Source organism: Papio anubis, chromosome 11, assembly GCF_008728515.1.
Source record: "Papio anubis isolate 15944 chromosome 11, Panubis1.0, whole genome shotgun sequence".
NCBI classification, from domain to species: Eukaryota; Metazoa; Chordata; class Mammalia; order Primates; family Cercopithecidae; genus Papio; species Papio anubis.
The window spans coordinates 66,768,845-66,789,235 of NC_044986.1; the positions used below are offsets into that span (position 1 = coordinate 66,768,845).

Consider the following 20,391-nt stretch of genomic DNA (forward strand, 5'->3'; position numbering starts at 1 on the left):
CAGCAAGGGTGGGCTAATGGGCATCGAGGGGGCCACCCACCACAGCCTTTCCCTCCAAAGACTCCCCTGCACCCTGATCTAACATGCAATCAAAGCCAGATCATAACAGTTCTTTGCAGAAATGACTCAGTCTTCTTACTGGCCACTCTGGAGACAGCCAAATAAGCAGCTGAAACTGCTGAGTGAGCCCATACCTGACATTTATCCTCCCTGCCCTCTGCACTCTCCCTCCTCCTCCCTTCTGCACTCCGGCCACTGGAAGGCCTGTGCCCTCCCACAGGCTGCTCTCAGGGCTCTCTCAGTTCCTCTGCTTTGGTTAAGGTGCTCTGGGAAGAGCCTCAGAAAAGAATGACAATTTTGCTGTCCCCTTCCATGTGCCTGTGTTCCCTGCCTCGGAGTTGGTGGTGCATACCTGGGGCAGAAGCGTTCATCGGAAGTTCTGGTCTAGCTCAGTGGTTCTATCTAGCCTGAACACTGGAATCATCTGGATAAAGCTGCCTCTGCAAAAGTTATGACAGGGAGAGAAATCTGACATAGCGGACTCCATCTTGCTTCTAACCTCACAAGCTGTCCTTGATCATTCTTGAGCGTAAGCCAAGCTAACTATGGGAGGAATTTCTTTGTAGTTTAACCTTAAAACAAGAACAATAACAGTCTCTTCCCAAAACTAACTCCCTCCTTGCTCAGGGACCACCTTTGTAAAACTAACAAGTTAGGCACAAGGTTAGCATTATGGTTCAGAAGTCGTGTGGCCAGGGTCACAAGATTCCTAACCTCGCCGACTGCTGCTACAGATAACATCACAAGTGTAAAACCTATGATTGGTGTTTGAGGTATCTTTCAGAGTCTGCATTCTGATAAACCAGCCGGCACCACCTGGACCGGTGTATTAGTCCATTTTCAGGCTGCTGATAAAGACATACCAAAGGCTGGGTAACGTATAAAGAAAAAGCGGTTTAAGGGACTCACAATCATGGCAGAAGGTGAAAGGCATGTCTTACATGGTAGCAGGCAAGACAGAATGAGAGCCAAGTGAAAGGGGAAACCCCTTATAAAACCATCAAATCTCGTGAGACTTATTCACTAGCACGAGAATGTACGGGGGAAACCACCCCATGATTCAATCATGTCCCACCGGCTCCCTCTCATAACACATGGGAATTATGGGAGCTACAATTCAAGATGAGATTTGGGTGGGGACACAGCCAAACCATATCAACCAGTAACCCATACCAAGAAACTGGCTTAGCTGGTCTTGCACCCAGGAACTGACTCAGCGCAAGAAGACAGCTTCAACCTCCTATGACTTTATCCCCAACCCAACCAGTCAGCATTCCCCTTTCCCTAGCCTCCTGCCTGACAAACTATCCTTGAAAAATTCTAACCTCTAAATTCTCAAGAAGGCTGATTTGAGATTTCTCTCCCATCCTCTGGCTTGGCTGGCCCTGTGATTATTAAACTCTTTCTTTGCTGCGAAACCTGCTGTTCTCAGTGAATTGGCTTTCCTGGGCAGCAGGCAAGAAGAAACCACTGGGCAACTACATTGACAGCTTTAAAAAATCATGAAGCCTGAATCCCACCATCAGAGACTCTGATTTAATCGGCATGGGGTGTGGTCAGGACATGGAGTTTTAAAAGCCTGCCCAATGATTTGAATGCACAGCTAGTCTGAGCACCACTGGTCTTCTCAGTGAAGATTAATAAGAGAATCTGGTGAATATTTTTGCACAGTACTTCTATTCTGGGTGCCACCCTCCCCCGACTTGCAGAGTTGACCAAAGCTAGCAGGAGTGGGGCTGACTGCCTACCTGGTCTAGGGAAACCTGCCTCATTACCTTACACTGTTCTCTCCACCCCAAAAGGGTTTCCTTCCAACCAAAGTTATGCACTTCAGCCATAATGTTCCTGTGGCTTTCTATCCCCCTATAGCTATGTGCAAAAATCTCTCCCTATGCAAAGCACTGTCCTGAATAGTCTGCAGCAAGACTACTTGGGTTGGAATCCTGGCTCAGATGGAGTGACCTTGGCCAAGTTATTTAATCTCCCTGTGCCTTGGTTTCCTCACCTGAGGAGAATAATAGTATCTGCCTCATAAAGTTGTCATGAGGATTAAATAAGAGCATCCTTGGAAAGTGCTTAGAGAAGAGCTGGGTGTGCAGCAAATGGTCACTAGCACACGGGACAACGCCAGGAGCTCTGTGAGAGCAGGGAGTGTGTTTGTTCTATTTGTGTCTCGAGCTCGGTGTAGCTCAGCTCCAGCACAAAGTAAATCACTTAGTTAAAAACAGCAACTGGTGAATGAAGGAACATTTCCCAAATGCCTAAATTTAAAAGTGTCCCCAGAGTGTTGACAAAAATTGCATGCCACATTCTGGACTGAAATACAGTTATAATTAAGCATTAATCGGGCTGTACTTTGGCCCACTTCCTTGTTGCTGGAAGTCACACAGCACAAGATCCTGACCATGTGTATCTCAGTTGTTCCTGTAGATAGGATTTCTGACATTAGGGTCCAAAGATTGTTTATAAATCGATTCATGTCCCTGTTGTTCCTATAGACAGGATCAGTGACATTAGAATCATGAGCTTTTGCTGCAGGATAGCTTAAGATGTTTTTCAGATCCCCAGTTCCAGCAACCAGTCTGGAAACCCCCACAGAGGATCAGTATCAGCATGAAAGCACAGCTGCTTCCTCTCCCTGTCCCATGACCTCACCCTGCACTCTTCCACCCATTAATGATCTCCATGCTTCGGCCCACTCCCAAACTGTTAAAAACTCTAATTCCAAACTCCTTGGGGTGACAGATTTGAGGTATCCTCTCATGTCTTCATTCAGTGACTCTATGATTAAACCTCTTTCTCTGCTGCAACCCAGTGTCTTGGCGTACTGACTTGCTGAGTGCATCAGGCAACAAACCCATTATGGTTACATGCCCATGTCCATATCCCCACAAGCCTTTTATTCTTTGGATAAGGCATCCTTGCAAGGCTGGGCTTGGAGATCCAGGGCATCAGGCGGCTCTCCAGCACTCTGGACAGAGACAGGGACAGGCAGTAGTGGAGAGTGGCAGTAAATGCAGCCTGGAAGTCTTTTGTTGTGTTTTATTTTTTAATTTAATTTAATTTATTTTTTTCTTTTGAGACACAGTCTCACTCTGTCACCCAGGCTGGAGTGCTGTGGTGCAATCTTGGCTAACTGCAACCTCTGCTTCCTGGGTTCAAGCAATTTTCCTGCCTCAGCCTCCCGAGTAGCTGGGACTACAGGTACACGCCACCACGCCTGGCTAATTTTTGTATTTTTAGTAGAGACGGGGTTTCACCACGTCAGCCAGGTCAATCTCAAACTCCTGACCACAAGTGATCCACCCACCTCAGCCTCCCAAAGTCCTGGGATTACAGGCATGAGCCACTGCGCCCGGCCCTTTTCTTGTGTTTTAAACAAGGGTCAAAGAACTTCTTGCTGTTGGCCTGTGTGCTATCAGCAGAGCACCAACAGTACCCTGGACAGCTGGAGGTTTTGGTTCACCCAGGTTTCACCACACAGTGGTTGGCACAGAGAATGCCATTTGGGCAAAGACCAAGTGTGTGGCTTGCTACTTCCCTGCGGGTGAACACAAGTGGGGCAGGGGCTGCAAACAGGAGCTTCCTGCACTCTCGTGTCTGAAGGCCACGTCTAATTTGCACTAATTGCTGTTGACACCTGTTTGTTTAATCCCAACCTCTCCCTCAGTGCGGCTGCACAGCCAGCAAGCGCTGCCTGCACTGTTTGTCTAACGACCACCTCCTAAGTGCTGGCTAACACGATCGATGCCTGCACCTACTGCTTGATGCTTGTGAGTACAACTCAGAGCTCTGCATACACCAAGCAAGGGTGTGCAGGGCAGAAGGCATGAAGCTGCTGGGCATGCAGACAAGAAGCTACCACCTCAGAGGGCAAGTTATTCTTTCATGGGACTTGTGATACTCAGCGCACAGGGGTCGGGGCAAGGCTCAGACTCCGGGAAGCTGGCTGTGCTCAGGGAGCAATCCAAACTCCACACCCAGGGAGGGGACAAATCAACATCCCTCCAGATGGGCGTGGAGCCCCAGATCCAGGGGCAGGAAAGAAGTGCCACAGGTTTGACTTTGTCCTCCCAGATGTGCCAACCCAGAGGGTCCCTGCCTAGTCCAATCCTTGTCAGGCTTGAAGGCTGTGCATCATGATTGCTCCCTCTTCCAGATACTAAGTGGCCATCTCGAATCCCTTTTACCGATGTGGTAAGGAAGACAGGGAGGGAGGGAAGGAGGAAGGATCCCCTGCCACCCCAGCACTGTCAGTCCGTTGCAGCCAGCCTGCCATTCTGTACTGGCCAGTTACTGGCTCTAATCTTTCCATGCTACACCAGGGTCACTCTGAGATCTTGCCCAACTCATTGAGGTCTTGCCCAACTCTAACAGACCATGATTACATTCCACAAGCCCTCATCTGAGCTGCCCCTTACATTCTTAGAGAGCAACTACCACCATACAGAGAGCTCACTGCATGTCAGCATGGTTCGAAGTACACTGCATATATGACTCATTTAATCCAGTATCATCCAGAGAAGGAAATGGAGATACTGAGAAATTGAACAACTTGCTGGAAACATAAACCCACATTTCCTTGATCCCCTGCAGTTAGGGTCGGCCAGTCAGTGCCCCAGAGGGGATAGGGTGTGAGTTTCTGTCTTAGCATCCCAGGGTCCAGGCCACCTGCATTGGCCTCCCAATCCCTACTTGGCAGTCCTGCAGAATGACATGAGCTCACCAGTTCCACTGCGGCCTCCTGCTCTCCCATTCCTGACTATGGGAGGGAATAACTCACCTGGAGGGTTCATCAGCAGTGTTCTGAGAGTAACGGTTGGCAGCCCAGCCTGCAGCCACTGCCAAAGCCTCCCATGCTTTTGTAAGAACCTAAGTCCCCATGAATCCCTTTTTACTTAAAATGCCCACATGGTTTCTGTTTCCTGCACTTCCTGATCAGGTGTCTGGGAGATTAGGGGAAGCACAGTGGGGGAAGGCGCTTTATAACCAGGAGGTATCAGGCATGGGAAGGTTAGTCATCATGATCTACCAACCAGGACGTAGAGGGGCCCCTTTACATATGCAGATACTTACATGGGGGGAGGATCAACAATCCCCTTGAAGTCCATGAAGGATTTTATGCTTTATAAAATGCGGTGTGTGCATTAATTTCATCTTATCCTCTGGAGAGGGCTGTGAGGATATAGGTAAGGACTATCTTCCTATTTTTCAGATTTGAAACTCAGTCTCTGTTTCCAGTTAATCGACCTCACACAGATGGTGTTGAAGCTGGGACTCAGACACAGACCTGCAGCCTCCCCACACAAGCTCCTTTCCATCATCCTTATAGTGGTAAGTGGGGGATTCCTCCTGTCAGTTACCTTCTCTGCAGAAATTATTTGTCCCTACTCTGTGAGCCACAATGGGATCCGAGACTGAGACCTGAAATGACAGAGCAGCATGCTTCCAGGTGTGTGCATGGGGAGAAGGAGGGGTGGGGGGGGGCTCTGGGGGACCAGGGAGGGTGCGCCACAACTCTGCTGGGGGCTGGACACTCAGAATCTTCCAGAAGGCCAACATGGCAGACCTTCCCTGGCCAGCTGCCTCTGGCCCTGGGCCCTGCAACCATTGGCTAGCCTCCATTATACCTCTGAACAGTGCCCTCTGGCTCCTCTGTCCTGGCCCCTGGGTGCATGCAAGAAGTATATGCAACAAGTGGCCCCATGGGTTAGAGGGCCTTCAAGGAGTGAGCAGGCAGCATGTGGTCAGGACTCCAGGTGGGCTGAGTGGCAGGTGGTGGGCTAAGGCAGGAGGTGATCACAGTGACGCTGCCTCCAGACCCGATTCCAGTGGGTGGCACTGTCCTCCCCACTCTGCAGATGAGGAATTCGCAGAGAGGAGGAGGCCTGCTCATGCTAATGTTGTGTGTGGGGCTTCAGACCTTTGCCTTTCTTACTACAAAATTCTGAGAAGCCAAGGATAAGGAAGGGAGAACAGGCAAGAGTTGAACGTGGAAAGTGGTCAGGATTGAGCGGAGTTTGATTCAGAGGCTCTCTACCCCGCAGGGAGACACAAGTCATCAGGAGAGAAGCAGAAGGAGGTGTAAGAGGGAGCCCTGGCTTCTGCTTCTGCTTCTGTTTTTGTTTTGTTTTGTTTTTTGAGACGGAGTCTTGCTCTGTCGCCCAGGTTGGAGCGCAGTGGTGCAATCTCGGTTCACTGCAACCTCTGCCTCCCGGGTTTACGCCATTCTCCTGCCTCAGCCTCCCAAGTAGCTGGGACTATAGGCGCTCGCCACTATGCCCCGCTAATTTTTTGTATTCTTTAGTAGAGACGGGGTTTCACTGTGTTAGCCAGGATGGCCTCGACCTCCTGACCTCGTGATCCGCCCGCCTCGGCCTCCTAAAGTGCTGGGATTACGGGCATGAGCCACCGCGCCCTGCCTCAGCTTCTGTTTTCACCATGGGAGTCTCCCTTTCTTTTTTCTTTTTTTCTTTTTTAATTGTTGTTGTTGTTGTTGAGACAAAGTCTCCCTCTGTCACCCAGACTGGAGTACAGTGTTGCAATCATAGTTCATTGCAGCCTTGAACTCCTGGGCTCAAGTACTCCTCTTGCTTCAGTCTCCTGAGTAGTTGGGACTACAGGTGTGTACCACCATGCCTGGCTAATGGTTTTTAAAATTTTTTTGTAGAGATGGGGGCCTCATTATGTTGCTTAGGCTGGTTTTGAACTCCTGGCCTCAAGCGATCCTCCTGCCTTGGCCTCATAAAGTGCTGGGATTACAGGCGTGAGCCCCCAGGCCTAGTCAGGCGTCTCCCTCTCTGTGTCATCCAGGCTGAAGACAGGCAGGCAGTCCCAGGGGACACTGACAAGACTTTTGTGACCATGTTTCAATCTGCCTTATGAGCCCAGAGGAAGTTCTGAGGGCAGCTGGCACTGACAGGTCAAGGCACCCTCCCTGGCAAGCTGGGAGGTCTGAAGCCTCCCACTATGCCACTGTCTGGCCTGGCAGGAGGCAGAGCTTTGAGTCCAGAAGCATTTGTTTCGGCCCAGATTCCCTACTTCCTGCTGACCCCATTCTACTGAGGGTTGGTGGGTCCATAGGATGGGCAGCAGGCCAGGTGTTGGCACAGTCCTTATTAAATGAGGACTTACTATACAAACAAATCACCAGGGATTCTTGCTCAGGTGCAGATTCTGACTCAGGAGGTATGACGTGAAACCTAAGGTTCTGCATTTCTAACAGGCTTCCGGGATGCCCATGCTGCTGGCCTATGGATGCCACTTTGAGAACTGAAAGCCCAGGCAGAGCTCCTCAGGCTTCAGCATGCATGTGAATCAGAAAGCGGGGCATCGGGGGGCGGGTATTACAACAGACTGCTGCCCCCTCCCTAGAGTTTCTGATGTAGGTCTGCGGCGAGGCCAGGGAATGTGCATTTCTAACCAGTTCTCTAGCAATGCTACTGCTGCTGGTCCTGGGACCACACTTTGAGAAATATTGGCTGGGATAGTAAGAGGTGAAACAGGACAAAGACAGAATTAAGTAAATGCAGCCCAAAATATCCTATATGACACAGATACTTTTCCTCTTAAAAGTGCTGTTGGCTGGGCACAGTGGCTCGCACCTGTAATCCCAGCACTTTGGGAGGCCGAGGCAGGCAGATCACTTGAGCTTAGGAATTTGAGACCAGCCAGGGCAACATGGCAAAAACCCATCTCTACCAAAAATACAAAAATTAGTCAGGCATGGTGGTGTGCGCCTGTGGTTCCAGCTACTTGAGAGGCTGAGGTGTGAGGATCACTTGAGCCTGGAAAGTCGAGGTTGCAGTGAGCCAAGATCATGCCACTGCACTCCAGCCTGTGTGACAGAGCGAGACCCCATCTCAAAGAAAAAAAAAAAAAGTGTTGTAGTGTTGTTATTCTATTTAATCAATTCTTTTTTGTTTTAGTTTTTTGAGACAGGGTCTCACTTTGTGGCCCAGGCTGGAGTGCAGAGGTGCAATCACAGCTCACTGCAACCTCAACCTCCCAGGCTCAATTGATCCTACCACCTCAGCCTCCCGAGTAGCTGGAACTACAGGTTCACACTACCACACCCGGCTAATTTTTGTACTTTTTGTAGAGATGGGTTTTGCCATGTTGTCCAGGTTGGTCTCAAACTCCTGGGCTCAGGCAATTCTCCCACTTTGGCCTGCCAAAGTGCTGGAATTACAGGTGTGAGCCACCATGCCCATTTTTTATTTTTATTTTTTTTTATTTTTTTTTTTTTTTTTGAGACGGAGTCTCACTCTGTCGCCCAGGCTGGAGTGCAGTGGCTGGATCGCAGCTCACTGCAAGCTCCGCCTCCCAGGTTTACGCCATTCTTCTGCCTCAGCCTCCCGTGTAGCTGGGACTACAGGCGCCCGCCACCTCGCCCGGCTAGTTTTTTGTATTTTTTAGTAGAGACAGGGTTTCACCGTGTTAGCCAGGATGGTCTCGATCTCCTGACCTCATGATCCGCCCGTCTCGGCCTCCTAAAGTGCTGGGATTACAGGCTTGAGCCACCGCGCCCGGCCCCAGCTTAAATTCTTAATGAAGACTTGTTTTCCTCTAATCTCGTGTATTCTCTGGAGCAGTGGGTGCATAGGAAAAAAAAAAACAAAAACAGAGAACTGAGGGTTATGGAAAGTTAAATTCCAGCTTAACTGAAATAATATCTCTTACTGGGCAAAATGAAGTCTCTCAAATATGTGATGTTTGTCTTCACCCTCACATGTTCCGGGACTGAATTGCTAAGCAGCACCAAGTACCAGTGAGCAAGTGGTGAGGCCCCACTGCCCCGCATCCACCTTCAAGTCATGTGTGTCGGCTACTGGGGTGAACGAGCTGACTGCCCCCACCAATCATGTCCCCATGTCATCACTCAGACTACATGCCTCCACCTCTTAGAAATCCTCCCACAAGGACACAAGGACAGCTACCCTCCCACTGAGAGTCCTCTCCCTAGCTCTCCATGGCACATCTGCCCTCCCCTATGCCTGTGACCAGGTGCTATCTAGCCATCTAGTGTCTGCTGACACTAATACCTGTAAGCTACTTGAGGTCGAGACTTGCATCTCATTCATCTCTGCAGCCTCTCCTTCTCCAGAGATGACATTTCCCAGGTGGTCTTATTTATAAATACTTAAAAACTTCCATACACCACTTTCTGATTTGAAAAATATAGCAACTATCTCATATCCCAGAAACTTATAAATGGCTCTTGTCTGAACAAATATTCTAAGCTACGAACCCTTTTCTTCCTCTTGCAAGTGCCTAGAGTAAATAACTGTGTCCTGGCAGGCCAGTCCCCAAGGACCCCAGAAACCTCTCATCTGGGCGGGAGACACCTGTTGCTGTGTGTCTGCCAGGGAGTCAGCTGGGAAAGGGAGAAGCCCCTTGACCTGCTCTGCTTCCCTTTCACCTGAACTGGGCCCAGACCTTCAGACCCAGGGGATTTGGCCACAGGCAGAGAAAATGGTAAGACATGAGAAAAGACTTCCAGACTGAGAGCACGGGCCATGCGGGGTGGGTGAAGGGGAGGGATGAGAGGAGGAAGGCTGTATAATGTGGTTGGGGCATGAGCTGGGGAGGACGGGTGGCTGAGTTGGCTGAGAACAGACCCCCAAATCTCTGCAGGACAACTCATAAGAGCGGCTTTCAATATTTTTTCATCATGACTAAGAGTAAGAAATACCATTTTTCATCATGTCCCAGGAGACAGACAGATAGATAGATAGATAGATAGATAGATAGATAAATAGATAGATAGATAGAGAGAGAGAGAGAGATAGATCTGTGCATGTACATAGTAAAACTGAAATTAAAAGTTACAACATAGTAACTACCATTTGATACTTGATGATGTACTCTGACATTTTCTATTTTATTGCATTAAAAAGTTGTTGCTCTCAACCCACTGACTTGACTTAACAATCCACTAGCAGGTCATAGTATGCAACTTGAAAAACTCTGCCCTATCCTGTCTCATTTATTTCAGAGGAGCTTCGAGGCTTTGGAATTCCCGCTCTACACAATGCTCCCACCCAGCTGAGCGCCTGCTGTATGCCACACTCCATGCCCAATGCTGGCAGAGCTGGGGATGGCAGAGAAGGGTCACACACATAGACCAGAGGGCCGTGTGCTAAAGGTGGCAACAAAGGCATCCACGTGCCACACAGACCGGAAACCTGAGGGCATTAAGCTACCAGTGAGCACCATGGTCAGGCACCACCTCCCAGTGGTTGGTATCAGAAAGCAGACAGAGGTATCCTTGTCCCTCTCAGCCTCCATGCCCTGTTGAGATCCCAACCTCCCTCCTTCTCTCCCTGAGAATGGCCCAGAGGGTGGAGGAAGATCACATGGCAGCTCTATTTGGAAACACGAGGATGACTGAGTTGATCCTGGCAGCCGCCTGGATGCTGAGAGCCTCCATGTCTTTCCAGCGCCAGGCTGGGGACGCTTTGGGGAGGTCCCTTTAGAGTGGCTGTCTTTATGATTCACTTGGGGGCTTGTTTCAGAGCTGCCTGTTCCCCACTTACTAAAGCTTTAAAGGGAACTCATGCATCTCAAATTTATTTCTCATAAAAATTTTGTTTTATTTTTTCCACCACCCTCTAAGCATTCTGGAGGGAAAAAATAAGCCACTCTGAAGGCATCCTAAGCTTCTACAATCATCCCAGTGAGGTGCTGCAGGAGCTCAGCTACAAGTAGCGAAGAGTGCAGAACTATGTCCATAACGGAAGACTGTGCAGCCCTACCTTCGTTGCTGTCACTGCAGCCCCTCCTTCCTCCAGCAGGCCCTTTCATTCTCACCTCCCTCCAGCCTGGGGATGAAGGCTGTGGCCTGGCTCTCCTGCTGGTCTGCGAGTTGAGAAGCCACTCAGATCACTCGGATGGATCAGGGAGAAGTAGAAAATAGAAGCAGGGAGACTCCAGCAAGGAAACAGTGGCTGCCTCCATATGCCCCCTCTCTCCAGCTCGGGGGCAGGGGAAGAACAACCAAGGCCTCCTGCAGTGGACAGGGACCTGCGATCAGTCAAGCTCTTTCAGGAGCAGCTGGCCACTTGAGGTAAACCAGGAGCCCCTCCTGGACAGGGGCAGCCCCTGGCTTCTCTGTATCACCCGGGCCTGGCCGAGGCCGGGCAGCAGAGGCTCTATCCCAGGCTGAACTGACTGGGAAACACAGCCCAGTCACTGATGTCTCTCTTACCTGGCCAGGTGTGTGACAGGCACTTGGCCATGAAGGCTTAGAGCTTTAGTTTCTACCTGTGTCAAAGGGAGACCATCACCCTGTGGATGTGGGATGGCACATGACCATTCTTGATAAGATGTAAGATGCTTCCACATGTCGAAATTATTACTGACATTCTGCAGAAAAGCAGAACATGTCTATGCAAGAGGAGCCAAAACAGCCGATCTTTGCTCTGTGGCTGTGCCTGCTAAGAGATATTGTCTGCCTTTTAGAAGGGTAAGGACCAGGAGATCTGGGCCATCCTTGCTGCCCACTTTGGTGCAAGTCACTTCTTGGACTGCAGCCGACATAGATACCCACTTGACCTGCTCCCCTACCTGGGGAAAAGCCACCTTCTTATCTTGAACCACCTTTTGGGGGTGGGGGATAAGCTTCATCTGAAAGATGAGAGGGCGCTGAGATTCACAGAGCTGCTGTGAGCCTTCCAAGGCCACAGTTAGGATATGGGGAAGCCAAAGCCAGTGCTGGTAAAACCCACCTGTCCACCCACTGCACACCCAGCTCTGGTCTCGCTCAGTTACTGCCCCATTTGGATGAGCAGCAGAAGGAAGCGGAGGCATCAGGAGGGGCCACAATGAACAGAGACAGGAGAGGAAGGACCCAGGCAAGAAGGGCCTGGCCAGGAATGCAGGGGGCGAGGGGCTCAAAAGCAAGCCCCTGGGTGAGCAGGACAGCACAGGAGGGAGAGCTGCGCAGGCCAAGGCACTTCTGGGCAGGCTCCTTCTGCTTAGAGACTACTCAGAGGCCCCAGTGACCCAGGAGCCAATCCAGGGGCAAGACACTTGAGGACTCTGGTCTTGGGAGCATAAGACTGAACCAGAGCCCACCCCCAGGGGCTTCCCAGAGGCCAGGCAAGAGAAGTCCATCCTGGGCACAGGGCTGTTCTGGAATCACATACTGTCCTGGCACCACGGCAGTGTCACTGTACAACCCGATGCTCTCTCATGATGTGTTTGGGCCTCGGTTGATTCATCTATCCAAGGAACATCCAGAACCTCAAAGGTCAGCTGGTCTCACCTCCCACCCAGCCAGGGTCAGAGTCCTGCCTGTGGCACCTCTGACAGATGGGCACTCGCCATCACATGAGGCAGGCCATTCCCCATCACATGGGCCGAAACTACTAGGACCCATCTGATGGAGAATAGCTCTCACCCTGCCTGGGCCAGGAAGGCATAGAGGAAGCCCTAGGCCACAGAGGGAGCCCCACACAGGGCTGATTCCATGTTTATTTGCACTAGAGGAGGGGTCACCCTTCTACCACTGCCCAGGGCCTACCACCTGTCACTCCAGCTGAGGTTGCCTGCTGCTGACTTTGGAATGGAAGGCTCTCCCAGCAGAAGCCTGGGCCTCAGCAAGGGGTCAGGAGGTACTGGCTCCTCTCTCAGAGAAATGGCCTCATGTTGCTTTTAATCAAATGGCATAATGGCTATAAAAGGGAAATGAAAGCATAACTGAAGGGGGTTATGATGAACATCACTGGCAAGGCCATGTGAGACAGGATGAACTGGGGCCAAGCCACCGAAGGAGGGTGCTGCGGAGGGGAGGGCACACAGAGACCCCACTCAGTGCCCAGGTTCTCTGGGCAGGTTGGACCACTAGCTGGAGTTGAGGCGCGGCTCTCTGAGGTCCTAATGAGACAGAAGACACATAATTGCTGCAAGAGGAAGGAGGGACAGCTTCCTGACCTCAGCAGAACCCACCTTCCTGGGGTTTGCTGTTTGCAGAAGGCACCTATCAGACCCCTGGTTCCCTGGTGGTGAGGGCCCTGGCGGGCTGGGCTGACAGGGAGCAGTGTGTTTGTTCTGGAAGGCATAGAGAGGCTGTGCTGAACATGGCTGTCTAGTGGGCCCTGCTCACCCCTATGAAGAGGTCTCTGTGAAGCCAGGGGACTCACGGAGGAAAAAGCACACAGCAGGCCAGAGCCAAAGGGTCTGAGACAGCCTAGGCTGGCAGGTGAGATCTGGAGAGGGAGAGCTTGTGGTCCACAGTGGCCTGGCTAGTTCACAGCTACACTGTGGTGAAAGCCAAGGCCATCTACCTGCCAGGGAATGCCAGTGTCCCACCCAGCACCCAGCAGGTGACAGGGCCTCAAAATGTGTACCTTCCCAGGCCCCATGTCCTTTGCTTAGGCATCTGAGACAGAAGGCCCAAGCTTTTCCTCCCGCCTGTGAAGGTCAACTCCAGAGCCCTGTGCCCTGTGAGCGCCTCGTGCAGCAGCCCAGGGCCAGGTGGGCCAGGCCCACTCACCTACGATCTCGTTCTCCTCCAGGTTGATGGTCTCCAGCGCCGGCAGGGCAGTGAGCTGCTCAGGGAAGTCCTGGAACTGGTTCCGGGACAGGTCAATGGCCTTGAGGTGCTGCAGGGCACTGACCTCGCTGGGGAGGCGGTGTAGGAAGTTCCCCTCCAGGCGGAGCTCTGCCATGTGCAGGGAAGGAGAGAGAACAGGATGAGGAGGGGGACACCCCGAGACCACAGTGACTGCCTGCTGTGGCTCTCACCCTGCTGGGGCCAGGAAGGCACAGAGGAAGCCCTAGGCCACAGAGGGAGCCCCACACAGGACTGATTCCATGTTTATTTGCACTAGAGGAGGGTCACCCTCCTACCACTGCCCGGGGCCTGTCACCTGTCACTCCAGCTGAGGTCGCCTGCTGCTGGCTTTGGAATGGAAGGCTCTCCCAGCAGAAGCCTGGGCCTCAGCGAGGGGTCAGGAGGTACTGGCTCCTCCCTCAGACAAAGCTTCAGCTCCAGGCCCTGATGGGGCAGGTCAGGATGGGCAGCCTCTCCCCCTCAGGGCTCCCCATACTCCATTTAGGGGACACCACTCTCCATGGCCCTCCCTGCTCAAGGGGCCACCAGGGGCAGCCACATTCTTTCAGTGTCATGTGCCCCTTCTCCCCTGGCCAACCACAGCTGACCCAACGTGGGTGGGTTCCTGCTCTGAGAGCAGCCGCTCTGAAAGTTGGCTAGCGACACATGCAGGGACCTGCGTCGGAAGGTAGCTGGGTCGGGGGAGTCCCTCTGCTGGGAACCCGGCTGAGGCAGTGCCAAGAGATGGGGCCAGATATAGTGTGGGCTGAAGCTGAGATGCTGCGATTTAGTGACAGAAGCCGGGTGCCCACAGGGCCCTGTGCAGGGAGGAGAGCTGGGGGGCAGGAAGCAAGGGCGGTAGGTGGCAGAGGAGCACAGCCCAGGGCTGACGGGAGGAGGACCTGGGGTCCCCATGCTTGGGTACACACCTGCCATGCCCCTGCTTTCACTGTTCTTCCTTAGGACGTTATTTAATCCCCACAGAAAGGACATCGTCTCACCTGTAGAAAGGAGCTAACATCACAATGCCTATCTCTAGGGCTGTGGGGAGATTAATCTGTGAACACAGGTGAAGCAGCATGACAGGGAGAGGCAGAGCTGAGGTCCTAGGGGCTGCCCAGTCCCCGTCCAGGTGTGGCCTTACAGTGAGTCTCTCCCCACCCTGTCTGACCCGAGGGAAACTGAGGCCCAGAAATGCTGAGTAACCTGAAGAATGTCCCCCAGTTCTTCTCCCAGGGCTGGCTTTGTGGGCATGGGGCCAGTATATTCACACGAGGTCTCACGATCAGAAGGGCCCCACACTTGGGGTGGAATGCCCTGTATGGCCATCTTGAAGTCTTAATAATTTTATCCTTGAACCTGTATTTTGTCAGTGGAGCTGGGTCATGGAGTCTGAGCTCGCACATGATCCAACCTCCTACTGCCTCCCCAGGATGGCTGCCGGCTCTCCTGCCTGGCCTTCGCCTCCCCATCCCCGCTCTGCAATGACACTGCAGCCCTCCACCTGAGCAGGGAGGGTCACAGTCAGGCGTGTGTTCCATGTGTCTCAGGGTGGAGCACGTAGGCAGCAGCTCTCCCTCACCCTCACTCAGGGCCCCTGGGGCTTAGCAGGAGTGAGCCTCTTACCCACCCCTGAGCTAGGTACTGGGCAGGTCCTGACGCACAGGTTTAAAGAGCCTTGGAGTTGCCTGCCTGCCATGGCTGAGGGTGGTGGACACTTAGGAAGGGAAAACCTGGCTCAGCTTCTTCAGATCACCCCAGGCCAGGGTGGAAGGCAGTCAGTCCAGCATCTGGTAAGAGCAGAAACCTAGCAGCTGTCAGGCCTGAGGGTGGCTGCGTGGGTGCCCTGCATTGTGGACAGGGGCCCCGGGCCCTCTGAGTCTGTCCTTCCTCCCTTCCGCCTTCCAACCTTCCTGAGTCTGGTTTGAGTTTGTCCTTCTGGCCTACTCCAGGCACCTCCGGAGAAAATAAGCCACAAAATATGAATTATATAATTTCATGATTCTACACGATTTTAATGCTCTCATAATCGCACTTAAAACTGGCATTCCACAACATAAAGATAAATGGTAAAATTCATGCCAAATTTTGATCTTTCCTTACTTAGAACGACATGAAATAGTAAATGAAAGGCACACATTGAGAGAGACTGCAAAAGAAAGGGAAAAGCTTCCTATGTAACTTTTAGAAAAATGACCCCTGATTTCTGGAGTCATTTCTCTCTGTGCCCCACCAGTTTTGCAGCTGGCCCTGCCCCGCTCAGTGTCCACACCTGCTCTTCCATAGCCCCACAACGCAGCTGCTCTGAGCTCCCCACAGCCCCTCCCAGGTATCCCTACAGTGAAAGCTGACCCCCTGCACCCTTCCCAGTGCTCTGCATACACACACACACACACACACACACACAGACACGCACGCACGCGCGCCTGACTACCAGCCCCACTGCAAGTGCCCTGCTCCAGCACACTGGGGCTCTGGGGAGACAGGAACTACATCTGATTCATCTTCGTCCCTACATCCAGCCTCTTGCAGACACCTTGTGTCACTCAGCAAATACGTGCTGAACAATGACTCTTCTCCCCTCAGGAGGCAAACAGACACTGCAGGGGGCCTGGACTGCCTTCCATTTTTCCATCTTCAGGGACGTCAGAACCCAAGGTTCCATCAACAGGTCCAGTGTTCGCTTCATGCAAACCCAGGCCTCCCCTGGCAGCCAGGTTCTTGAATAGCCACACCTTAAATCACAGAACGCTGCTATCCAGATCATCATTAGGTCACAGTGTTGGGGGCTGGGCAGAGTGGCTTATGCCTGTAATCCCACACTTTGGGAGCTCAAGGCAGGAGGATGACTTGAGGCCAGCAGCTCAAGACCAGCATAGGAAAACCCTGTCTCTATAAAAAATACAAAAAAATTAGCCAGGCATGGTGGTGTGTGGTTGTAGTCCCAGCTACTCAGGAGGCTGAGGTGGGAGGATCACTTGAGCCCAGGAGGTGGAGGCTGCAGTGTGAGCCATGATGGTGCCTCTGCACTCCATCCTGGGCAACAGAGCGAGTCCCTGTCTCAAAAGTAAATAAGTAATAAAAATAAAATGCTCTTTACCCACATATTTGTGAGGCTTGCTACCTGACTTTATGTGTGTCTTTGCTCAAATGTTACTCTATCTAAAGTAAGATCCCCTCCCATTGGATTCCCACTCTCTGCAGTATTTACCTTCATAGCATGTTATCACCTAACATGCTGACTTACCTGTGTATTCACTGCCTCTTCCCATGAGAAGGTAAGGCTGCACGAGGGTGAGCTTTGCCTGCATTGTAGAAACGTGTGCATGACACTGCCCAGTACATGGCGAGTGCTCAACAATGATGAGTACATTATGATGATTATATAAATGAATTAGTGATGAGTGAATGAATGAATGAATATATCACCCTCCCAGTTCTGCCAAATATCTGTTCCATACGCACCACTGTTTGTCCTTAAAATTGATTTGTTCTTTTTTACTTTTATAAAAAGAAAATAGGCTGGGTGCAGTGGCTCACATCTGTAATTCTAGCACTTTGGGAGGCCGAGGCGGGCGAATGACTGGAGGTGAGGAGTTCAGCCTGGCCAACGTGGTTAAATGCTGTCTCTACTGAAAATATAAAAATTAGCCAGGCGTGGTGGCATACACCTGTAATCCCAGTTATTTGGGAGGCTGAGGCAGGAGAATCCCTTGAACCCAAGAGGTGTAGGCTGCAGTTGCTGAGATTGTGCCATTGCACTCCAGCCTGGGCAACAAGAGAAAACTCCATCTCAAAAAAAAAAAAAAAAAAAAAAAAAAAGGAAAGAAGATAGTTGTTAGTGCGTCCCACAAAAATAATGTTATTCATTTCCCTCTGGACACTGTTGCCAGATGAGGAATCAGGGCCCTGGGTGGATTTATACCAGTCTGGCGTTGGGGGGAAGAGCACATTCCAGGCTGGGGGCAGCTGCCCCAAGGAGTTGCTCAGAAGTCACTTCGCTGGAACACACATTTCTTCTTAGCTGAGAACACGGTCCACTTTCTCTGGCTAGTTGGTTCTTGTTTAACGCATTTCTCTAAGCCCTCATTTCCTAGGAACAGGCTGCCATGCTCCATGGTCTGGCTGCCAACAGCACCTTCAAATCCGCAGTTCACAGCCTGTGTGTCAGTAAGGCCTGTATGGGCGGCCACAGAGGGAGCAGCCTGGCCTCTGTGGGGCATCAGTGGGTGCTCATAGGGCATTTTTGAGGACACAGCTTTGCTTCCAGGTTGCAGACAGGGAGGTGGCCAAAGTCCTTGATGGTGCCAGCTGTGCCCTGGTTTGTTTCATTTCCATTTCTGGAATCCCAGCATGCCTACACCACCTACAGGAAGGCTCCCCAACAGCTCACCTAGCCCTCACCCCTCCCTCCCTGGGACGTGCTGCATTCTGCACCCCACCAGAAGATCTGCTGGCCTACACAGACACCCAGGACATGAGCCAGTGCCCAGAAGTGGGGTATGGCCCCATGCAGAGTGGGGAGTGGGGCCGCCCTGAACCTCTCCCCCTGAGGCTTGTGGTGGGAGGCTGTACAGTGGGTGTGGGGGTTACAGACACATGCTGTGGGGCAAGGTGTCCCAGGATTCTGCCTGACTGTGTGACCTTGGGCAAGCTGTTTATCTTTGCCTCCATTTCTTCATCTGTGAAATGATGACAGTACTAGATCCTCTTTCTCTGAAGGGTTGTTGTAAAGTTTCGATGAATTAATACATGAAAAACACTGAACAGTGCTAGGCACACAGTAAATTCCACGTACGTATTGAGATAGACATGGGGATGGATGGACGGACAGACTGATAGATACAGCAAACCACGCAGGGCACCCGGAGCAACCCAGAAATCTGGTTAGTACTGAGTTACTTATGTCCTAGACCTGCATGGCTAACTGCCCATGCTTAGACTGAGGAAAGAAGAAAATGCTCTTTGCCTGAAGCAACAAGAATACCCTCTGTTGCTTCAAAAAGCCCCGGTGAATTAGCCGGGCACGGCAGCGTGCTCCTGTAATCCCAGTTACTCGGGAGGCTGAGGCAGGAGAATTGCTTGAACCCAGGAAGTGGAGGTTGCCGTGAGCCAAGATCGCGCCACTGCACTCCAGCCTGGGCGACAGAGTGAGACTCCGTTTCCGGGGTAAAAACAAACAAACAAACAAAAATCTCCCGCGGGGCCCTGAGGCATTTGGGAACAGGGGTTTGGAACACCAAGCATCAGGAAGCTGATAAACACAGCCAGTGTCACAGACACACAGCACATTCACTTGGGGGGAATCTCAGAAGCTGCTGGCCCAGGCTCTCACGCTATAGGGCCAGACCCCCACACACAGCTCTGCAGGGCCACCAGGATAACTGCCAGAGGGAGGGGAGGAGAATCTCTCCTTGCTTGATTTTGTTATCCCCAGTTTTTTGACATATTCAGAATTTTTTTAAATGGCCTTTTATCAAACCAATTCAGGCATGAGTCTAATTATATCCCCACAGTGGCTGAGAAAAGTAAGAAGCATCTACCCCTGGAGACATTTCCAAGAGCCTGCTGGGAGCTGGCCCCTGTGTGCAGCGTTGGGGGTCACGGTCGATGCGGCCGTGGAAGCTGATGTGTGGGCTGTGATGGTTAATTTTCTGTGTCAACTTGACTAGGCTAAGGGATGCCCAGATAGCTGGGCATGATTTCTGGATGTGTCTGTGAGGTTTTTCTGGAGGAGATCAGCATTTAAATGGGTGGATTGAGTAAAGATCTCAGGCGGGCACGGTGGCTCACGACTGTAATCCCAGCAGTTTGGGAGGCTGAGGCAGACGGATCGTTTGAAGTCAGGAGTTCGAGACCAGCCTGGTCAACATGGTGAAACCTTGTCTCTACTAAAACTACAAAAATTAGCCAGGCGTGGTGGCATGGCAAGAAGCCTGCAATCCCAGCTTCTTGAGAGGCTGAGGCATGAGAATCCGAGGCATGAGAATCCAAGGCATAAGAATCCCAGGAGGCAGAGGTTGCAGTAGCTGAGATCGCACCACTGCACTCCAGCCTGGGCTACAAAACGAGACTCTGTCTCAAAAAAAAAAAAAAGTAATAATGATAGCTAACACCTATTACTACACTAATAGAGCACTACTACATTTGAGGCACTTGTTCTAGGGATTTACATGTAATCGTCATTGTGATTTTTCCATAACCCATTACCATCAATTTACAAAGAGGTGAAATAACTTGTCCAAGATCACAGAAACCCCAACTTCTCCACAAGGTATGTGACTTTCCTCTCCCAACCCCCAAATCAGGATTTGAACCCCAGTCAGCCGTGTCCAGAGCCTGACTCCTCATCTCATCAATCACTGTCCTGTCTCATGGGCTCTGCATCTGTCCCTTCCCCCAAGAGAAGCAGGCCACCGTGGCACCTCACTTCATCCAGTTTTGCACCCCTAATCCCTTCAATACCTGTTCTCAGAATACATAACCAGCAAATCCTTGCTTATTCAGTGGCCAGAGAATCACAAGAGGGGAACCAGGAAGGACCTGGTTATGTTGTAACTCATCAGGTGTCCTTGGGCCCATCCTCTTTCCAGGTGACCTCATGAGAAGGTCTTTCCTGCCCATTTATCACAGGCTGTGATGACGAGCTGAGAGGGATGTGAAAGGCAGGATGAACCACACAAGTCACATATTTACTAAGCACCTACTATATGCTTAGCCTTGTAACTGAATGTAAAAAGGGTAATCTTTGTTTTTTGGAGGTTTTTTTGAGA

At 51.4% G+C, this 20,391-nt stretch overlaps 1 protein-coding gene across 6 annotated transcripts in view; it reads right to left on the bottom strand.

The window, feature by feature from the left end:
• The window catches only part of LRRC20 (leucine rich repeat containing 20), an 86,717-nt gene that overhangs the window by 15,196 nt on the left and 51,130 nt on the right, over positions 1-20,391 (bottom strand). For 4 of the 6 annotated variants that reach the window (XM_021943392.2, XM_031652251.1, XM_031652250.1 and 1 more), the window contains 2 exons: positions 13,559-13,726; positions 10,873-11,068 (listed from right to left, as the gene is read on the bottom strand). In XM_021943392.2, the coding sequence (XP_021799084.2) occupies positions 10,873-11,068; positions 13,559-13,726 (364 nt within the window). The remainder of the gene's footprint in view (positions 1-10,872; positions 11,069-13,558; positions 13,727-20,391) is intronic. The other 2 variants (XM_009214763.3, XM_003903827.4) reach the window with 1 other exon arrangement.